The following is a 21,405-nucleotide window of genomic DNA, read 5'->3' on the forward strand; positions in this document are numbered from 1 at the left end:
TATACAACCTTTGTAAATTTGTTGTCAAAAAAGCCAAATTGTATTGACCATGATTCCATTTATATAAGGAATTAAAGGGGAAAACACACAAAGGGGTGAATAATTTTGAAAGGCACTTGTATCTGTGACACACAATACAGGGACAGCATAACACATCACAACTGCTTATTATTACATATTCTGTTGATACTCGTACTTAGTTTTTGAACGTTTTTAAGAAGAATTCTTACACAATTTATGCAAAATTGCATATGCACTGGTTGCTTGCCTTTGGTTGAGTGGTTATTACGCTGATCAGATATTTGTCCTAAAATTCTCCCTTTCAGGTATTCAATTTGATTTTCTATGGATCATTTATTGGTTATCAGAAAGTGGCTTTATTAAAATCTTTGTCCTCCGAGAGGAAATAGCCCGGCACTGGCATTCAGTCATTCAGTACTTATGCAGAGGTAATACAGTGGTCTGCATTCTGCCAGCATTATATATATATATATATATATATATATATATATATATATATATATATATATATATATATATATATATATATATATATATATATATAATGAATTAAAATATCATATAACAGCCTGACAGGTGTGTACTGGTTATTTTGAGATATTTTGGATTTTGATTTTTGCAGAAAGTATGTATGAGGAAAGGAGAATTTTAAGAAAAATCTGATGAGTACTAATAAGCTGGTTCCCAGATCTATCTTCATATAGACTAGTCTCATTAAACTGCCTGATGACGTGTTGCAGCTGTGAGCATTAGCATGTCATTAGAGCCTTTCATTTTTGATGCCACACAAGTGAACAGCTCCAGAGGGGAATTTACTGGCGCCTGGGGCAGCTGTCGGGGCAAAATAATAAATATATGCATTTATTAAGTTTCGACTGCTTTAGGATGAGCCTCTGTTCTATACAAGTTCACACTGGATAACAAACTTCTCCTCTCTATATCAATAAAAGCGTGCATCTCTGAGCCTTTTATGATCTACCACAAATTAAGATTCTGGTTCATCTTTTAATCACCAGCTTTTAAGCACAATTCATGAACTATATTGCTTCAACTACCCAGACCACATAAATACCATACATAATTGAGTGGTTTTCCTCTTGAAATAGCTATTCTACAATCTTAACAATCGCCCCGCACACCAACAATATATACTGTATATACTGTACATCCAAAAATACAGCTTGTGACTATTAGTGACGCATGAATGGAAAGCACAGGCCGGGGTGAGAGCTACATACTGCATAAGGATATCACTTGTCGTAACCCGACCGATCTGAATGTGATCATAGCTGCGGCCTATGTATAAACACTGTAAGCTTGTGGCGCACACTATAGAGTGAAGAACCGTGAAGTGGAACGTGACCTGCATTAGGAGAAAACGGCTACAAAAGATTTCAACTTGACGCCACGAAATCTATCCACTTTACATGGACACCAAATGTCTCAAAACAGGACACTTTTGACTGTTTTCACTCCTCTGAGCCACTCATCTCCTCGCCATCATCAGGCTTTCTCTTCATCGGTTGTTTATGTCTTTTGGTTTCAGCTGACTAATTTCATCTTCAGTGCACTTCTCCTCCACTAAAGCACGCTGCATCTGTTCATTTTCGTAAGAGGCTGAACTGATTTCCACGAAGCTGTGGGCTTGACTCCAGATTCCTGTCTATCTGCCAATCCATCTGGCCAGCCGCTGATGTACAAGGGAGGAAAACATTTTATACATTTTCACTTCAAATTCTAGAACAAAAATTTTTTTTCCTCCAAAAGGTTAAAGAACCCTGACAGGTTTGTGTATCTCTTGTTTTCATGCTTCCTGGTCTCTGTTCATCCCTTGACGCACACTTCTAACCAGTAACTGGACACATCACAGGCACATGGAGGTATTAGCAGGGTTACCAGGAGGAAAGGACCTGAATAAAGATTAACATTCCTATACATAAAAGCCTCAGGTGACATAATAAATCAGTCTTTTCTAAGCATTAGCATCCTCAATCTATTCATAGTTTAAACAGCAGACAGTTATAATAACACACACACACACATCCTGTTGGGGTGCTGTCTTCTCATGTTACAGTCAACAAGAGTCACCCGGGTTGGGCTGGGACTCTGAGCACTGTGGCGGCGGCTCACGCATCAGATCGGCGGAGGGAGTATGGGATGGCATGTTCATATGGATTACATCCCTCCAAACACTGCAGCCTGTCTGACCTTGAGTCAGCTCTGCAGGACACAAAGTCTTCTCTCGCCTCCTTCCACACAGGACTTGACACGGGAGGGGAAACATAAGCAGAGCGGGGAGAACCAATCAGGTCAAGTGATCCGATTGGTCAGTGATGTCGTCCAAGTCATCCTCCTCCGCTCTCATTGGCTCAATGGCTCCCGAGGAGTGTTGCGACTGGCTGGAGCAGGACAGGTGGGAGGAGTGGCTCTGTGTGTCATCCTCGTCCTCCACCACCATTGCACTCCTCCCCTGCTGCTGCCCCTTCCTCTGCGCCTCCTTGTCCCTCCCTTCCTCCCCCTTCCTTCCCCTCCTCCCCCTGACCTTCCTCTGCTGCTCCAGTGTCCACATGCTCTCGTCCTCGTCCTCCATCCCTTGCACTTCCCGATCGAAGTCGAGCAGCTCCTCCATCATCTCCTCGATCTCTATCTCTCCGTCCAGCTCCTCCTCCACCTCTGACCGGAGCTCGCCCATGCTCTCTGTCCGGTTGGTGTCGTCCGTCTCCTCCTCTTCCCCGAGCACTCTCAGCCTCTCGGGGACGTCGCTGGCCTGGCTCTCTCCGAACTCCAGGATGGTGGGCAGGTTTCCCTGCTTGGGACAGCGCTTCCTCAGGCTGACCAGGAAGGGCTGTGGCAGGGAGAAGATGTCCACGTTGTTGCCCAGGTCAATCCACGTCACGCTGGGGAAGCTGCCCGGATCCTAGGGCAAAAAAATATCAACGCACAGCTATCAAAACATTGTCATCAACTAAGTTTGAATAAATTACAGCAGACAATATATGCAGAAGGAGGTTTTTTTTCAGTCCCAACATGTGGAGTTGAAATCCTCTGGGTTTCTGCCTGCTTGTACCAAATTCAGGTGAAAGTTTCAGCCACTGGTGCTGATGGCTGCTAGATGCTGGTTTCAATACAGCTCAAACCCTTACCCTAACCTTAACCCCTAACCCTAAGGGTCTTTGCATTTCCTTCCCATCTCTCCCTCATGTCCTCCTGCTCTCTCTCTGTCAAGTCTAAAATGAAAAAAAAAACAACTCAAGAAAGGGCAGTAAATGTTTCCCTAGAGGAAGTAATTTGAGTTTAAATATGTAGATTTTAAAAAATAATGTTTTCTTAAGAAAACATTATTGAGCTGTAGCTCAGGAAGTAGAGCGGGTCGTCTAATAATTGTTAGGCCACGGGTTCCCGGCTCCCCCTGGCTGAATTTCTAAGTGCCCTTGAGCAAGATCCTGAAATTGCTCCTGATCAGTTGGCACCTTGCATAGCAGCCTCTGCCATCACTGTATGAGCGTGTGTGTGAATGGGTGAATCTGACAAGTATTGTAAAGTGCTTAGAGCGATCAGTAGACTGGAAAAGCGCTATATAAATGCATGTCCATTTACCATATAAGTAGTTTTAGTGCCAAGACCTACATTTCTCAGTTACCAGACTATGTATTTCACTTGTATGTTACAATAGGTGCTCAAAAAATATACCTGTCGCTGGTATGCTGCAAGGGTCATTTTGCTTTCGGAGCGTGATACAAGTGGTTTTGGCAGTGATGTGTAGCTGCTATTCCAGTTCCTGAGATTACCTCCTCTTCACCCTTTGTACCAGGAATCATTTTAACATCACCAACATCAGCACTACCCTGGGGTCTTCTCTTTTGACAAATCTGAATTTTCTGGTACTTTATATGTTGATAAAAAATCTGTGGTTTATACCAAGGACAGGTGGTGGGAAGAGTTATACTATACTATACTATTATACTAGTCTATAGTCAGACTATACAATATTGTAATTATATTAAAAAAATAAAAAATAATCAAAACTTCAATATATAAGTGACGTCCTTACTTTCAGGGCGTCAGTCAGCTCCTTCAGAATAATTCTGGTCAGCCTGTTTCCGTTTAGTGCCAGGGTCTCCAGGTGTGGCAGTGAGGCCAGCGTGGGCAGCAGCAGGAGAAACGCCTCGTCCGTCAGCTCGGTGAAGCCCAGTTCCAAGCTGACCACGGTGGATGCATGACGCTGTAGGTGTGCACACAGACGCTCCATGTCCCGGGCTGTCAGAGGGATACCGGACAGATCCAATGCCCCGCTGGACAGAGGGGCCGACAGCACCGCCTTTAAACTGCAGATGAGCACAAGAGCAAATATTAGATCCAATCACTTTATTATTTAGTATTTAGTATTTTTCAACACTTTGCAACATTAGCCACCTAAGACTTGCACATAAGACTTGCAAAGTTACACTCTTTGCAAGTCTGCAGATGTTCTATATGTGACACCTCGACCCGTAACATAGCTCTGGGTGCCAACATCCCGAATACAATCCAACATAAAATGCAGTTTTTTGGATGGTGAATGCTAGGAATCAACTGAACAAAAAGTCCACCCTGCATGATGTTATGTGCACAGAAAGCATTGTACCATGGCAGCTACACACACACACACACACACACACACACACACACACACACACATACGGGCGCAGGCACTGGAGGGATTTAGGGCTAAAGAAAACAAAGTTTAATGGGATGAAAAATGACTGCCGAGTAACAAAACACTTTAAGCTATAGCCTCCAAGTGCACGGTCCAAGCTAAAAATAAACCCAGTGGGGTGCCGGGATTTGGCGGAGAATTTAGTGAACCGACATGAAGGTCTGGCCGGGGATCTGGTCCACAAAGAAAGAAAAACTGAGATCAGATGTTCAATCCTTTGAACTTACAAATGAACATAGAAGTACACACTGGACATCAGGTCAAACGTCAATTATCACCCACAAGTACCACATGTGACTGTGAGGTTTGGAAACACACACAAAGGAGGATAATTTCATTTAAGATTAACCAGCTGGCAGTAAACCTGCCTCTAAAGTTGGCCGCTCACTGGGAACAAGTGACAGTGACAGTACAGACTGCAGGATCCAACTATTGTCCTCAGTTAACAGCTGAATATATTCATCTATTCACATACCAGAGAGACTTCAGAGGAATCTAGGCCTGAGTAGCCAAAAGCAAAGCACTGCGCGTGGGTCAAATTTAGCCTTCCAAAAATGTTTCTACTCACTCTCCCAAGGGGTTTCAAAGAGAGTGAGCTGTCACTGCAATACATTTTTAGCTTGATTTTTTTAGGGGCAAAACCGGCAACTGGCTGTCAATCTACTAACCTACCAACATCATTTGGGACTGGGAAAGAGATATTGATATTCATGGTCCCCACAGGATGACTCCTGGTGATGCTGGTGATCACTGACTTCTCCTCATCAAGGAAAATTGTTAGCACATTTACACACTAAACTACGACAGTCAGTGGTGAAAATGATCCCTGTTAAATATCAACATAGCTTAAACTAACAAATAAATATTTTCTTCATTATTCATAATATTCATATTGACATGGTCCTCCATAAAATGGAAAGATATCTGAATCTATTCCTTCAAGTTTTGTTCTTTCTCTTTAACTTGCTTGTCCCTTTGTTAACCTACTAAGAGCACAGCAATATAAAAAGTGGATAGACAATAGCCTGTTGTTCTACTCTCATTGACCACCTCCCTAATATCGGCCTCTGCCATAAAGTAACCCCTGTTCACTGACACACTCTAGGGGCTATGCATGCATTTATACATGTGCTTTCCAGTGCGTGAACTCGCTGGTCAGTGCCCACACAGCTGCTGCAGGAGGAAACCAGGAAAGAGGGAAGGAAGGAGGGAGGGAGGAGGGCAGGAGAGGGCCAATCTTCCAGCCTGATGTTGATTCAATAGATATCTGTTCGACACGGCATGAAAACCTGGAGGGACGTCAGGCTGCGTTTCAAGGTAAAACAACAAACGTGAGAGCACACTTGCCAACATTAAACAACAGCTATGGAATGGCGTGCACTGATTATAAGATAGCAAGTGTATGCTTGTGTGTATGGGGGTTAAAATCTGTTGATAAAGAGTGTGAAGAAAGATTGATAAAGTAGTGAATCTGACAAACTTGTGTATCGGCGATCCTGTTAGGAGTATATTAATAGTAAATATTAACCTGTAACTAGTAGGATCAGTCAGTAGGAGGGAGAAGTCCTTTTTGTTTGCCTTCCTTATTTATTGGTAAGGAGATTAGGTTAGTTATTAGTCATTTATTATGTTTTGTTAAGTTTTGTTTTAATTTGAAAGGGAAGTTTATGGCTGGCAAGACACTGTGTGTTGTTTCGGGCACTTCTCGCATCTGAATTCAATAATCTGCTACAGGGAGCCTTGATTCTAACTGTGCTGCTGGCCTCACGTGGGAGTAGGAAGAGTGGGGAGTCACAGCTTGCTATGTCCCGCTTCCTCCAGGACCACAGGCGTAACATTAACCAGCTGATGTGTACTTTTGAGAAGCTGGAACGACAGATGTCTGCCATTATTCATTTTAGATTTGTAATTAATGTTTCAACAAGCAGTGTCATCACAGAATGTCGGACCAGCACACTGCCTCTAACGTCATACACGACCTGCAACATCAGAACTACAAAAAACGGCAAGTTTCATCCACAGGTTCGTCCACAAAACACTGAGACACAGCGTGGGTTTACAAAGGAACACACTCTACTAAGTGACTGTGACACATGTGACAACTCGGTCTTGTTTTATGGGATCCATCCACTTCGCAGCCACATCTGCTTCCTTTAGGCTATACAATAATAATAAATAAAAGTTGCTGGCAGTATTTTCTTCAACACCGTGCAGCTCCACTCTACTTCAGCCTTCACATGACCGATGACGTGTGTGGATAGCTCTCATGTGGGTTCTGTCCTTTTCACAGCACTTTTATGACCCTCGTTCTCTGACGGGCTTTGAAGAGGTCACTGATGAACAACGCAGCCTGATCTCAGGGGACATCAATGTGTCGGTGCACTTTCTTTTCTAGTTCCATCTCAAGATCAAATATAGCCAAGACAAAACTCTGCCAGACGTTCCTACAGCACCTTTTGATCAGGGATCCAGATTTATGGATATTTAATTCAAGTAAACACATCAATTGACATATGAAGCTGCTGCAAATCATATTGTTTATGCTGCGGTGGTAAGCTTGCTCTGTGTACTATTTCTATTTTTGTTGCACATTACATAAACAAAGCTGTACCAAGTTTTCAGGTCGACCTGCTCCACTGCAGCCCCTCCCCCCAGCATCACCAGCACTACCTTAACACGTCACCTGTGGGAAACCTGGATACGTAAGCTGCTGCAACTGCAGCTGTTGATTACAAGAGGATGTGTTAACTTTCAAAATTAGCATTACATGGACCAAAACACACAGCAAATAACCACCTACAATGTTATTATAATATGTGGCTGTAGTGTGATGTAGCCATACACTCAACCATACACCATTCCACAACTGAAAATAGTCCCCACAAATGAATAATTTGCTCATGTTTGAGTAACATTTATGAAAAACTACAGTGCCCAGCAATGCTAGGAATTACTCACATCAATTTTGCTGTTTTTAATGAGATTTGTTCAATTTTAGCTAACATGTTATATTGTGCATAGTCCAGTACATATACAATAATTATCATTAATCTTCTATAAGATTCTAGGTAGCTCTTCTGGTGCAGTAACATAACAGAGGCTTTTACATCTGACATGACACTCAAGGTTTTGACACCTCCGGGGCTAATGAGGCTCCCCGTCACTGTCTGGGTAAGTTGTCTTAAACCACTTCCCACAGAGGCCCTGGAGGTCTGTGCACCAGGCCAGCTCAGTGCAGCAGCCCATTTCCTCCCCACTGACTGTAAGCACGCTAATTGGTTAACACAGCTGGCAGAGCCATGCCCTCATCTCTCCATTACACATCGTTTGAAACCACTGATCTTATCGTTACAGCTCATATTCTCCTCCCATGGTCCCCTCCTCCAGCTGCAGACTGTCTTCAAACTTTGATGTGTATACGGGGAAATGTTTTCGGACTTCTTTCCCATGCCTCGCCCCCTCCTCCTTTCTTTACTAACAGAAAAATCTACCAGTTCTGTCCAACAGCACTCCGTCCGCCTCAGTTTAAAACACTAAACAAAAAAGGGAAGACTATGTGTGCCAATGAAAAGCAGATGAGACCCTGAGAGAGCGCATGATGTATTTGGCTTCGGACCAGACTCCCACGCTACAGAGAGACACACACACCCCTGCTCCAAACTGAGGTCATCCATCCCCGCCTGGACGAGAACCAGCAGCATGATGGGACGGAGGGCCGGTCGAGATCTGTCATTGGAGGGAAACACTGATATAAACTGTGACTTTTTTACACTTGTATTTTTACTGTGCAAATAAAGTTCAACAGTTTGTTACTGCTGCTCTGCCTGTCACACTTTCCAGCTGTGGCGCAGCCCACTTGCAGTTCACAGTGACAACAGAGGCAGATGTAATGGATACATACTGTGCTCATTTTCAGATTCAGAGTTGCTGTACTACTAGAATGGGTTTACATGCTCTCATACTAAAGAAAAGTGTTCTCATACAGCAGCACTATAACCCCCCCTGTCTGAGATCCTCCATTTTAGCTCCTGTCTCTTTAAGGTCCCCCTCCAAAGCATCCAGTCTGCTCTGCACCGCTCGCTGTGTCCGGCTCTGTCATGTTTTCAGCTTCAAGCAATCAATCAATCTTTATTCCAATGGTGCCAACTCACAGCAAAAGTGATCTCATGACACTTTCTGAATTGAGCGGGTCTAGACCACACTCCTTGATTCATTTATTCACAGAGACGCAACATTTTCCCTGTGAGCGAGCACTAGTCAACAGTGGCGAGATAAAAAATCTTCCTTTTAACAGGCTGAAACTTCAGAGCAGTTGCTTTGCCAAAAGGCACAGTTTCAATCCTACTATGAAACCTAGAGGCCATCTTCCAGTGGAACCGACACCAGAAGATCCACAAGAGAGGAGCTTGATAGCTGAAGTCTCTGCCTGTTGGACACTATATGAACCACAAGTATCCCTGCATCCTGGGAACACAGTGTTCTAGTGGTAATAGTATAGTAGCAGTAGTACTATAGTATGAAGTCTATAAGTTATGAAGGCCCCTGGCCATTTAGGGCTTATATATGAGGAGAGAGATTTCAAATACTATTCTGCTTTTTACATGAAGCCAGTGCAGAGAGACTAGTGGGAGAAATATGCTCTGTAGATAGTTTCCAGGGCAATTTGATGCAAGGTAACCTTGGTGGAGGAACCTGTTGTAGGTTTTCTCCTTTTCTCGGGCATGAAAAGGTTACGACTTAAGTGAAAATGAAACTATTACCAATAAGACTGAATTTTCAGAAATCTATTACAAACCAGAAACAATCATTTGGGCCCAGTGTTCCCCTGCTTGTAGTCTGCTGACCCACATGCCTCTAATTATCACATTGTTGAAATAATATCTTATGAGTCATGAGCTACTCCTCCACTGACTGCTGTAAATGCAGCCTGTGTTAAGATATAGGGATGTCGTCACAACCTGGATTTCATATTGCATCCCTGAAAGTTAGATCAGATCATTTTCAGCACTTCACCACGAGGATTGACTGTATTTCACCTCCGTCCCCGGATCATTCTCTCTGTCTCTCTCTATGTTATCCGTCCATATACGGCCACGAATCCACATCGTGCACAGCCTCGCTCTCCGCCTGATCTCCTCCAGTGAAAGAACTGAAACCGCCCACTCGTTTCCTGAATCAGACTCAAGGGGTGAATCCAGGTGACAGTGACTCTTCGGATTCCATTATACGGGGATTTTTTAAGATAACTCATCTCATTAAAAGAATATGGTCTTAATACAATGCGTGTCCCGTGTATGGCTTCGAATTCAGCCCTTGTTTCTCCTCCACCTGCCAGACTGTCTTTCTGTTTCCCCCCCGGAGATCATTTATCACCCAGTCAGCTGGTATGTGTGCACACTGAAGACAGCAGGTCTCCTGCTGCCTCCTCTCTCCTCTCCTGTTCTGAAGGTGAAGATGAGAAAACACTTCCTACACCTCTCCTCCTGTGCAACAAGGTTTACGAAGGCAGCACAAGAACACTTAATGAGTTTCATGTCTGCTTATTACTGTTAAACTACACTAGACGTGCAGGAGGAACATCATGTGCAGAATTATCCTCTGTCTCTGGGTGACCACTGACGCCGCTGCAGTCATCTTGTTCAGTCCTTATATTTTAATCATATGCCGCCAAGAGGTGCATTTATGCAAAGTCACATTTAAAGCAATCACTACAACATCTGATTACACTGATTAGTGCGACTCAAACCAGACGAGGAGCTTGGGAAATCTGCTGCTCAAGTGTTCAGGTGGAAGAAAAGCAAGACATTTTGTTTCCCATGACGCTGGCCTGACAGCACTTGTCCAGCTGCTGCATCATCTCCTGATGAAACGGCATCATGCCTTATTGTCCCTCTCTACCAGCTGACCCACATGAGTATTTCCTGCTGCTGTGCTTTCCCGAGAAGCTGAACCATAAACCCTGCGGAAATCCAGGTGGCCCGTTATCTATTAGTTGAGCTTCTTTGGATGACAAAAGACACTGGGAGCACGTTTAAGATTTGCGTGCGTTTAATGTGGATAATTACAATAGTCAGTGTCAGTGTTTTCAATACCAACTCTGACTCAAATGACAAAAAAGATAATCAGATGCTGTATCGCAGCCTACACTATTAGCCAGGTTGACCCAGATGCAAAATTGTACCAGACATATTCATCCAGCTCACATACTGTTGGAATGAGCAAACAGGAGTGGACCGTTCTGTTCATGTTCATTTTAGAGTAATTTATGTGAGGCCCTCACTGCATGTAATGTGGATGATATAAATGATACAGTTTTGAGCTGCATTTCTTCTATGAAAGGTGCTATAGGAATATTACAGTTGTATTATTATTCTACATTATTTACACTACAGCGCTTCCTGGGCTCCACCAGTTTTTACAGATGGTTCACCCGAGACTAAAGAAAGGTAGCAGCTGACCTTACCTGTCTGACCTCCACTTGTTCTATCTACTCTTGGACATCAGAGGCTGAGACTGCTTTTCACAAGCTCAAGGAGCTATTCACCAGCACACCTGTGCTTACCCATCCTGACCCCTCCTGGCAGTTTGTGTTGCAGGTGGACGCCTCTGACTCCGGCGTGGGAGCCGTCCACCCCCAGCGCAATGCCGACTTTCAGAATCTCCCCTCAACAAGCATCCCTGTGCTTATTTTTCCTGACACAACTCAACGATGGGACAAAACTGCGATGTGGGAAAAAGGGAGTGGCTGGCCGTAGCGTTGGCACTACAGGAGCGGAGGCATTGACTGGAGGGCTCGGAGGTCAAATGAACGATGCCAAACCCTTTGGACATGCAGCCCGTTCACTCGCTCTAGTCCAGAGACCCTCGGCAGTGAAAATCAGAGCCAGATGAGAAGTAACCTACAACCCCAGAGCAGCATCACGTGGGTCAGGAGGGACTGCGACAGCCAACACCAAGCACCGGGGGGACGAGCTGGAAAACTCTCCTGTCGGGGAGAGGCTGTCACATGACGTACGTGCAGTCTACATCCTTCTAAATGTTCTTTTTTGACAGGTTTGGCAAATTGCATCACTCACAGAAAAGGTTATCGTTACCGTCATCACTTTCAACGCATCTTCAAGCACACAAACGCTGGTGGTACTGCTGGACATACTCTGAAGTAGTTGTTAAAGCCTAAACATTTTCATATTGCAAAGCAGAATTATTTCATGAAGGGAATTAAAGGGACCCAGTTGGTATTTTCAAATAGTCCGAGATACAATAATACTGCCCAACCCTGTAAGGCCAGAATGGCTTTACATTTTATTCTGATCTGAGATGGACTGTGTAGCCATGAACACGACACCAAATGAACACTAAATCTGTTCCACATGGGGATGTGGCAGCTGTGGTGGTGCTCTCTGCTAACGTGTAACTGTATGAGGGTTTTTACTGGAAATATGACAGAATTATCTATACTCTACTGTCTCTTCATCTACAAAGGAAATGCTGAGAACAATCAAGAGTTAGCCTGTACAAAGTGTCTTTATCTTATCGAGCAGCAGCGGAGCTCAGCGGGTAATACAATTATTCACACAGCTACAAGAGGTCACTGGTTCACTGGGAATAAACATGAGTCACACTGAGGCCAAGACAAGTCCTGCTGTTGTAATGTGGAGGAGGCTGGAGACAGAAATTCAGACCATGAGTCCATCTTGTGTCTGTTCAGGCCAATGCATTCGAGGCGGACGACCCGTGCGGCACAGCGCCACGGCTCAACAGCCAGCCTCACATCACAGACACACACTGCAGAAGGTCACATTTGAATTTCTTTACATTACAACAATACTCTCTATGACTGTATGCTTCATAGCACAGGAAGAATTAACATTTATAAATCATACATTTATAAATGCGAAAGAAATGGTGGGATTAAAGGGATAGTTTGTGTTTTTTTTGTGGTGGGGTCATATAAAGTACATATCTATCCTTGTTCCCTGCTGTAATCACTGATCAGCAATCTAGAATAGTTCAAGTGTGTGTTGTATAGAGAGAATTCACACTGATTTACATCGTCGTCAGACATGCCTTTCTTTTGGCACTACATTTTCTCAACCGTAGGACCTCCGTATCCCTACGCATTAGCGCAACTGGGCAACAGGTGACCTGCGAGTGGCAAAATAGAGTGCGAGGCCCAGTTGCTGGATGAGAGGTTTACTTTTTATTAAAACGAAACTGAACAATTTCAGACACAGACATCGACAGTAGAACCTCCGTATCTCTACGCATTAGGGCAACTGTGAAGGGATATGAGGTTCTACAGTTGAGAAAATGTAGTGCCTAAAGAAAGGGCGGTCTGACGGCGATGTAAAGCGGTGTGATTTTTCTCTTTACAATGTACACTTGAACTGTTGTAGATTTTTTTTAAGGTGAGCCTTGTTTTAGGTTTATTTCACTTTTTCTCTGGACCCCGTTCACTGCAGTACAAAGCTGAGCATCTGGGCTGGAGTGACTCTCTACTTCTCCAAACTCGGTGATTACGGTAGAGAACAGATCGACTATAGATATGTACTTTATATGACCCCACTTCAAAAAACGCGAACTATCCCTTTAAGACGTGTGCCTCACTACACCACCTGGACACACGAATTAAAAAAACACAGTCTGTTTCTTCTCTCTCAGCCCCGCCAGAGCAGATCGTTAGTATGTATCATAAGCACAATCTGCCTGAATCGCCTTTTTGAATCGTCTCTCATTGTCCCCCATTCACACAGCATCGTCATAATCACATACAGTTTTAGAAACGGGTGTTTCATTGTTTCCCCGTTCTCTTCAGTGAGCTACGAGCTATTGTAAAAAGCAGCAACAGCCTCAGGCTAACGATGCTGTTCAGTGAGAGAAGACAGAAGTGTACAATTTGGGAGCTGGGATGACGGTCAGGGAGGATGATGCATTGGGTGAGTCATAGAGAAGTGAGAAAAGATTTGGATTAAAACGAGGGAAGGGAGAGGAAGAAAAGAAGTCAAAAAGCTTGAAGTGCTCAGATAAGTTTTTGAAACTTCATTATCTTACTCATTGCATTATTTTCTGCATTAATATTTCAAGACTGACATTGTCAGGGGTCTAAACCTTACCAGGAAACAGAAACATTAAGGGTTTTTAAGAGAAAATGTGAATGAAATAAATTGAATTGAAACAAAAGAAACAGAGATACAGAGAAAAATGTAATGTAACATTTAACAAACGTTAAAGGACAGTAATTTAGCTGTTTAAGTGATTGAATCATCCATGCCACATTAAAGAAAAAAAAAAAATCTGTGTCATGATTTTAATGTCTGTGAGATTCATGGATAGGATCTCAAGGTACAGTCGCTGTGAGCAGCAGCCACTTGGAGGGTTTACAGCCCAGTGAGGAGGGTTGGGATCACGGCCGTATCCAGCATTGAGGTGTACCGAGGTCCGGATCTCTGTATTTTTTTCCCCAAGTAGTCCAATAATTACCTAAACATAACTCTACTTGAAATATGCAAAGGCTAAGATAACTGATTTTACCATCTGATAAATGACGCTCATGAATTTAATTTTGGACCTCGGTATTTCTAAAATCCTGCGTACGGCCCTGGCTGGGATGAAGGTCAGCACCTCAGCACAGATTGTGTGAGCTAGTTGGCTGCCAGCTCAAGTCTTTGCAGTGTGTTCAAGAGCAATGAACAGTCGGCAATAGCGGGTTTAAGTGTGTTTGATTTGGATGCAAGATTCTTGACAAAGCTTCTACTGCCTCGTCAACCAAAGACCAGAGACCAATCTACCCAAGCTTCCTCTTCAGTCAGAGCTCTCTCCAGGAGCTGATTAATGCACACTGTAACAAAAATTTTGTTGTTTTTACGGTAAAGTACCGGCAGCAGCAGTTGCCAACACACTACCGTTAAAGTACGGTAAGATCGTTTCTTCATTTACGGGAAAAAAATGTATTGGTACTGTTGATTTTACAGTTAAAATATGTGCTTAATTCAATGTTATTCTGTAAAAAAAAAAGTTTTAAAGTTTTAAAAAAACATTGTTTACCTGAAAATTTAATGTAATGATACTGTTGTTCTTGCGGCTGAAAAATTTGCTTAATTTTATATTTTACCGTTAAAAAAAAAGTTTCAAAGTTTTAAAAAAAACACAACTACCTGAAAATTTTATGTTGATACTGTTGCTTTTGCAACTGAAAAATGTGCTTAATTTGATATTTAAACGTAAAAACAAAAGTTTTGACATTAAAAAGAAAATTTGTTTTACCTGAAAATTTAAATAAACAATTGTTACCAGAACAATCTCAATAATATCAACCGTGAAATTTCAAATAAAGAAAGTCTTTATTTGGACAAATTAAACATTTTTGTACAAATCTATCAGTGTACACAGTGTTTCATTTTCACGTTCAAAATCATACCTGAAGGGTATGAAGGGTAAGCGAAAGTCTCAAAACTTGCATAATAAATCTTAATACTTCCTCTGTTACTGCATCCATATCTAGAACTAGCGAGTTTACTTCAACGTGTTTAAAGTACAAAAGTAGTGCAGTAAAGCTGAACATGAACAAACTTGTAAAACTTTCAGAATTTTACACAATACAATACAATATCTGCAGTGTATACATTCAGTGTACCTTTTATCACATCATCCCTCAACATCACTGGAAGGTCCACTCGTGGTCAGCGAGGTCTGAGATCAGAGTGAAGACTGTTGGATTGACTGAGAATACTTTTTTCTTCTTCTTCCACTCGACTTTGGTGCCTTTCTCAGGGTTGATTGAGAAGAAACACCTTTATGAGAAAGAGAGTAAGGGGGGGAATAACTTCAGGTGGGATATCTAATGCCTTTGATTTTCTATGATGACACAAAGTAAGACATTTTACCGTTGGAGGAACTCCAGTGTAGACCTTAGTTCCACTGGGTAGTGTATGTTGAAGCAATAGTAACTGCCAAACATCAGGCAGATGGCAGATGTGAAGGAAGTGATGCAGTCGTTGACAATCTCATTGTCGATGCTCAACATAAATGTCTCAGCGGCAAAGCAGGAAGACCCTAAGAATAAACAACATGAATAAAAAAAAGAACTTTAATGACAAAAGCTTCAATATCAACGATTAATAGACATTCAATGATGTTTTTTCAATATAGGATGAGAGTCATCCAATCTACTGTTGGCAGAACTTGTTATCAGTTAAAATATTTGTCACCATCTTAAAATAGGCTAAAAGCAAACGTGAATGTAAACACACCAAGAGTATAAGTGGGTGTTAGTATAGCAATATAGAAGGCTTGCAGGTTTGGTTCAATTTACTTACCGCAGACAATAAGGCACGGTGTTGGGGGAACCCCGTCCATCTGAACCTCTTCAGCAAGGCTCGTCTTCTCAACAAAATGGAACATGTGCTCCTCCTTCTCATCAAAATGAGCCAGTAAAAGAAGCACCATCTGTATGACTTCTCCTGAGCAACCAGTGGACTGACCTATTTCAGTTTGAACTTTGAGAAGAGCATCCAGGACTTGTTTGTGTTTATGTGCATCAACACATTTGAAGAAGTTTAAGAGACGTGCCCCCTTTTTCTCCACATTGGCAAGGAAGGACTCAATCAAACACACGCCAGTCAGTTCCTGGAATGTGCTGCCATGCCGACTTCCTTGAACAAAAATGGCCATTCATGGCTTAAGTTCTTGATGCTTTCCCCATTATTGATATCTTTACGCTGTGTGAAATAGGTGGACTTGATTAATTCTTTCACTGCATCTGAATTGAAGTTAATCTCTTCAAATGTCTTCATTTTTTCTTTTTTTTCTGACTGACTCGTCACAGTCTCAGGGAGTGGCAGATGTTTCGGCATCCAGTTGACACAGCCATATGTGTCTTGAACATGTGCTCTTTGTTCGACAGAAATTTCATCGGTGTCATCATCTGAGGCTCTATTGCGTCTCTTTATCTTTGGTGTGTCAGGTCGTTTGACATTTTCCACTCTTGACTGGAGTTGCTTTGCCAGGGAATGATATCCAAGTCCAATAATATCACCATCAATCACATCTTGAAGAGATCTTGGATATCTGGCTACCATCCTTTTTGCTATCTCTGTGGTGTTCTGTTTGGTGGGATTCTTACAAATCTTCATCATTTCAGAGACCACAATCCTTATCATTTCTCTTCGTAGTCGCGGACTTGGCCTCTTCTGTCTTTCCAAATTCTGTACTAACTCTTCAGAGAGCTTCTGCCATGGTATCTGAAAAGTGTCTAACCAATTTGGTGCACGCGGAGAACAGCTTTCTGAGGATGATGTAGCTGTGGATGATGCTCGTGAGGGAGTGACCGGGGAACCAGAGGAAGACGAAAGGAGAGACCCTTGAGAGGAACATGCCGGGGCTGGAGTTGGAGTGGATGACTCTGTAAAAGTACCAAAAAGATTTGAAATCATAAACCTTAAACATTTTTCAACTCTGTAACACAATGTAGAACACTGATTAATTTTATTGGGCTGCAAAATATTTTCAAAAGTTGTTGCGTTTAATTTGACCGCTAACATTTAGAACTGTATTAAAAATTATATTACTTGTGCAACACTGTAAGAGAAGTGTGCTGTGGTGTGGTACCAATGTTTTACACTCACTGTTTTGGGCCCATGCAGCAACAAGTCTTCTGGCTTGTACGGGCTTCAACACTGGCAGTAAGTCTACCTCTGTAATGTACTGTAAATCATCTGCCGTCACTGCACCAAGTGCCTTTAAGGTATCTTCCACTGACTTGAGAACGTGGTCAGGAAGATCTGGCAGCACTGCTGCTATGGCATCGCTTACTGTCTGTGATTCAGCCATATCTGTTAAGACACATAAAAGAGATAGTTTAGCATCTGGTCAGCTGATTTAGTGTGACAAGAGACTGTGCTTCAATGGGACAATCTGGTATCCATTGTGTATGTAATATGATAGAGGCCACATGTCAATCAGTTCACTGACAACTCTGCATTCTAATCTTTCAGTTTCCTTTTTCACAGAGTACATGTGGTAGTGTGAAAGAAATTCCCCATCATACACTCTCATCAGAAAATGAAGTGCAAAATCATCTTTTACAAGAATGAGGATTATTTCCCCAAACTCCACTGAATCATCATGCTTGGTGACAACAATTTGGCCCTTCCTATAAATTATACCATTGTACTGCACATCAACAGGAATTTTTGTGTTTCTTTCAGTGAAGCCAAAATGTAGGATTGCTCCTTTAACTTGCTCACTGTAAAGCTCTGAGTAAAATGGTTGGCCATCTTTTATATGCAAGGGTGGAGGACTCACTGACCCAGCAGAGAGAAAGGCCTGGAACATCTGATGCCTCTCTGAAAGAGTGAAACACAGATTTTTGAAATTCTTAAGATGCCTTGTACACCTTTTGAAGTAACTGTGTTTACTCTCAAAACGCATAGTCCATAGTCTGATGAGTGGACCAAATTTCAGGATTAGTCCTGGATAATGCCGCAAAAAATGGTGTTTTGGTCTCAAGTTGATATCTGGAAAGAGTGCCTTCCTAGTTTCCAAATATTCTTGGATGAGAACATCCAGATAGGCGATCTGAGCCTTGGAAATTTGCTGAGCACAAATAAGGTCAACAATGTCCTTAAGCTGCAAAATTAATCGCCACACATTATCTTGGGGGTCCTGCACCTTGTCTCCAATTATCAGAGGCAACAATCTCAAGAAGTTCCAGTTTTGGACAGCGTGTCCACTCAGTTTTGGTGTTTGAGGACTGACCTCACAAGGTTTGGAGCAAGCATCTGTTGCTTTGTATTTGAACTGCTTGATTCGCCTGTTCAAAATTGTGTATGTGAACCATTTATTTTTCTTGATTAGGTACTTCAGATAAAGAGCAACATCATATGAGAGGACACCCTCAAAGATGTCATGACCAAGACAGGGTGGCAAGCCAGGTGAACAAACATCAAAGTTTTGTAGTGTGTTAAATACTGACTTGAACTTCAACCCTTGTACTTGTGGAGCATCCTCTGTCTCCAGCTGTTCGATGGCAGATCTGTACGTTTCTGGAGTCCGCTCCAGTCCACAGATGTTAGGATCAGCGCCCTGAAATTCAGTTCGAGAAATCAGACAATATCTGCAGAAGTACTGAGATGAACTGAAATTTTCTGTGAAACCACCAATGGTGTGAGAGCCTAGGTTGTCCCCAGCAATACAGTAGAGAGCTCCTTTTACTACAACTTCATCTCCCATTGTTATCCCATTTTCCTCCAGTTCTTTCAGATCAGTAAGCAGTTCAGAAAAAACTTTGGCATGGCCAAAGTTCTTAAAATCATTCTCTGTGCACAATAAAACCAGCTGCATGTGGTCAGTATTTGATCGTACATGAGGGGGCACATTAAGTAGAGAGAAGTACACAGCCAAAACCTTGTGCTTCTTTTTTGCAGATCCCAAAGGGTTCACAACTTCGAAAGCATCCTGGTATAAAACCAGCTTGAGACAGCTTGGGTTTTCCTGAAAAAATGTGTTTGACATAAACACCTTACCATCACAACAGTCAGAGAGAACATTGGTTTTGGAAACATTATTAGGATCCACTGACATGAGCCCCTGCCAGAACCCGGACTCCAGCATTCCCTTCAACGTTTTAAGCACAGGAACATAATAGGTACACCTCTCTCTTCTGTTCTCATCTCTGCCCAGCATGATTTTTTTGGGCTCCACATATTTAAACATGTCTTTAAAGCACTGGGTTCTCGAGTACGCAGTTCTCATGGGTCCTGTGTGGCAAGCTGTAAACAGGTCAGATTGTTTAACAGTGTCACTGATTTTTACAATGTCTTCATCTGAAACTGACATATCTTTTAGAAGCAAGTTTAGTCGATTCAATGTATACATCTGTCCCAACTCGTGTATATTCTGCATTTCTTCAATAATAATTTGGATGGTAGACACTGGGAGAAGATGCTGTCCCTGTAGTTTCATGTAAAACATGCATATATTTCTCAAATACAGGTTGCTGAAATGTAGCCAATCACCTACAGTGTCCTCAGCATCTGACAGAGTGGCAGGCAAGGATTCCTCCTGTGTGCTGGTACTTGTAGTGGGACTCTCACAATGTGTATCTTGGATTGTTGCACCAGTGACATTTTCTGACCAATGTCTGTGCTTTCTGGACATGTGAGAAGTAAAAGTAGTTTTTGCAGTAAACACACGTTTGCATCCTCTCACTGGGCAAGCCACATGGCGCCCTTCTGCAATGTGCTCCTTCAAGTGAGCAACCAGCAGTTTAGTTCCCTCACACTGGCGTTCACAAAGCGAGACGGTGCACTTTAGTGGCGTTAAGGTCACAGCCTGAGACACGTTAACGGTTGGCGTAACGTCACTGTTGTGGCGGCGATAGAAGTGCGACTTTAGAGCTGCATAACTTGAACAAACCTGATTACAACTTCTATCTACACATTTAAAAATACGTCGGGGTTCATTACGGTGCAGCTTGCAATGCAAAAAATACGCCTTCACAGACTGGACATTTTGTTCACATATATTACAAGAATACATTTTCAAATACACCGAGTTAACTCGCAATAAACGCGCGGCGCGGGTGGAGAGACTAGCTAGCTGCGGTTAGGGAACCAGGGATTTCGGCATATAGACTGGTGTTCTCCTGCCAGCGCATCTTTCCTATGGCAGTCAAATAATGAAACGACATTTTTATGTTAAAATACCCCCATCTCCTCCCTTTGCTTTAATTTATTCACAATAAAGATGAGCAGCGCGGTTGGAAAGACAGTCCTTGCTGCGCGGTTAGGCAAACAGGAGCTTCAGCACATAGACTGATCCCGCTTTAGCCCGCCAGCGCAGCAGTCAACTATTGAAACAATAACTTCACATTAACACTCTGTCTCCTCCTCATGATTTAATTTACTTACCGAGGTGGCGGCGAATGACAGCAGGGTAAAATCCTGGTGAAGACCGTGGACCTGAACGGTGTGAAGTCCGAATCCGAAATATCCACCGGGTCAGAGGACGGTGAAAGGCTGGTATCCGATACAATGCGCTGATTGGCCAATTTCAAATTTGGCGCATTAATGTCAACAAATGCACAATCCCGGAACTGTACGAGGCAAATACTTGCGTTTGGAGATGCTTCTTTTTTAATACTAATATTGATCTATGATACTGATGTGTGTGTGTGTGTGTGTGTGTGTGTGTGTGTGTGTGTGTGTGTGTGTGTGAGGATTAGGGGCCACATAATGAGGAAAAAAAATCACACAAAGCATATATGGAAATGGAAACTTATAATAATACATTATTTTTTCATTATATATCCTCTTGCGTAAAAAAAATAATAATAATTAAGGTATGACTGCAGAATATAAAACTCAAAGTACAGCAGAATCATTAATTCAGACAGAATAATGCCTTTTATTTTAGGGTAATTACTGTTTTGTAGCTTTACAGTATTTTCTCATGAATTTGACCTTTTTTTTCATTCTTACAGAAAAATTCCATGTTTTCTACATATTTCAACCGTAACAATTAAAGTTATGCTCTTCTTCTCTTTTTACGGTAATTCAATATATTTACTGCGGTGATACACTATTTTATATCTTACGGCCCTTGACTGTTGGCATTTGACATTTTTTTACCGTAATTTCTACAAACTTTTTTTACAGTGCAGGTGACTGCTTGTGACAGGTGTTAAAACA

The 21,405-nt window shown here is 42.4% G+C and overlaps 2 protein-coding genes across 6 annotated transcripts in view; both read right to left on the reverse strand.

Moving 5' to 3' along the window:
* Positions 1 to 549: 549 nt before the first annotated feature.
* Positions 550 to 21,405, reverse strand: part of lrrc75a (leucine rich repeat containing 75A) — a 55,631-nt gene continuing 34,775 nt past the window's right edge. For both annotated transcript variants that reach the window (XM_037082287.1, XM_037082296.1), the window contains exons 4-5: positions 4,073 to 4,346; positions 550 to 2,938 (exon numbers count right to left, since the gene is read on the reverse strand). In XM_037082287.1, the coding sequence (XP_036938182.1) occupies positions 2,327 to 2,938; positions 4,073 to 4,346 (886 nt within the window). In that variant the 3' untranslated portion in view covers positions 550 to 2,326. The remainder of the gene's footprint in view (positions 2,939 to 4,072; positions 4,347 to 21,405) is intronic.
* On the reverse strand, positions 15,039 to 21,339 carry LOC119010284. Of its 4 annotated transcripts, XM_037082318.1 has the most exons (8): positions 20,626 to 21,339; positions 18,690 to 18,799; positions 18,024 to 18,060; positions 17,341 to 17,547; positions 16,376 to 17,117; positions 16,033 to 16,115; positions 15,601 to 15,769; positions 15,039 to 15,507 (listed from the first exon to the last, which is right to left on the reverse strand). In XM_037082318.1, exons 4-8 carry the CDS (start codon positions 17,543 to 17,545, stop codon positions 15,375 to 15,377), a joined length of 1,332 nt encoding a protein of 443 aa, XP_036938213.1. In that variant the 5' UTR covers positions 17,546 to 17,547; positions 18,024 to 18,060; positions 18,690 to 18,799; positions 20,626 to 21,339; the 3' UTR covers positions 15,039 to 15,374. The 4 variants fall into 4 exon arrangements, with proteins under 4 accessions (XP_036938213.1, XP_036938205.1, XP_036938221.1 ...); XM_037082310.1 differs by lacking the exon at positions 18,024 to 18,060; XM_037082326.1 differs by having other exon boundaries at positions 17,341 to 18,060.

Source organism: Acanthopagrus latus, chromosome 2, assembly GCF_904848185.1.
Source record: "Acanthopagrus latus isolate v.2019 chromosome 2, fAcaLat1.1, whole genome shotgun sequence".
Classification (NCBI taxonomy): domain Eukaryota; kingdom Metazoa; phylum Chordata; class Actinopteri; order Spariformes; family Sparidae; genus Acanthopagrus; species Acanthopagrus latus.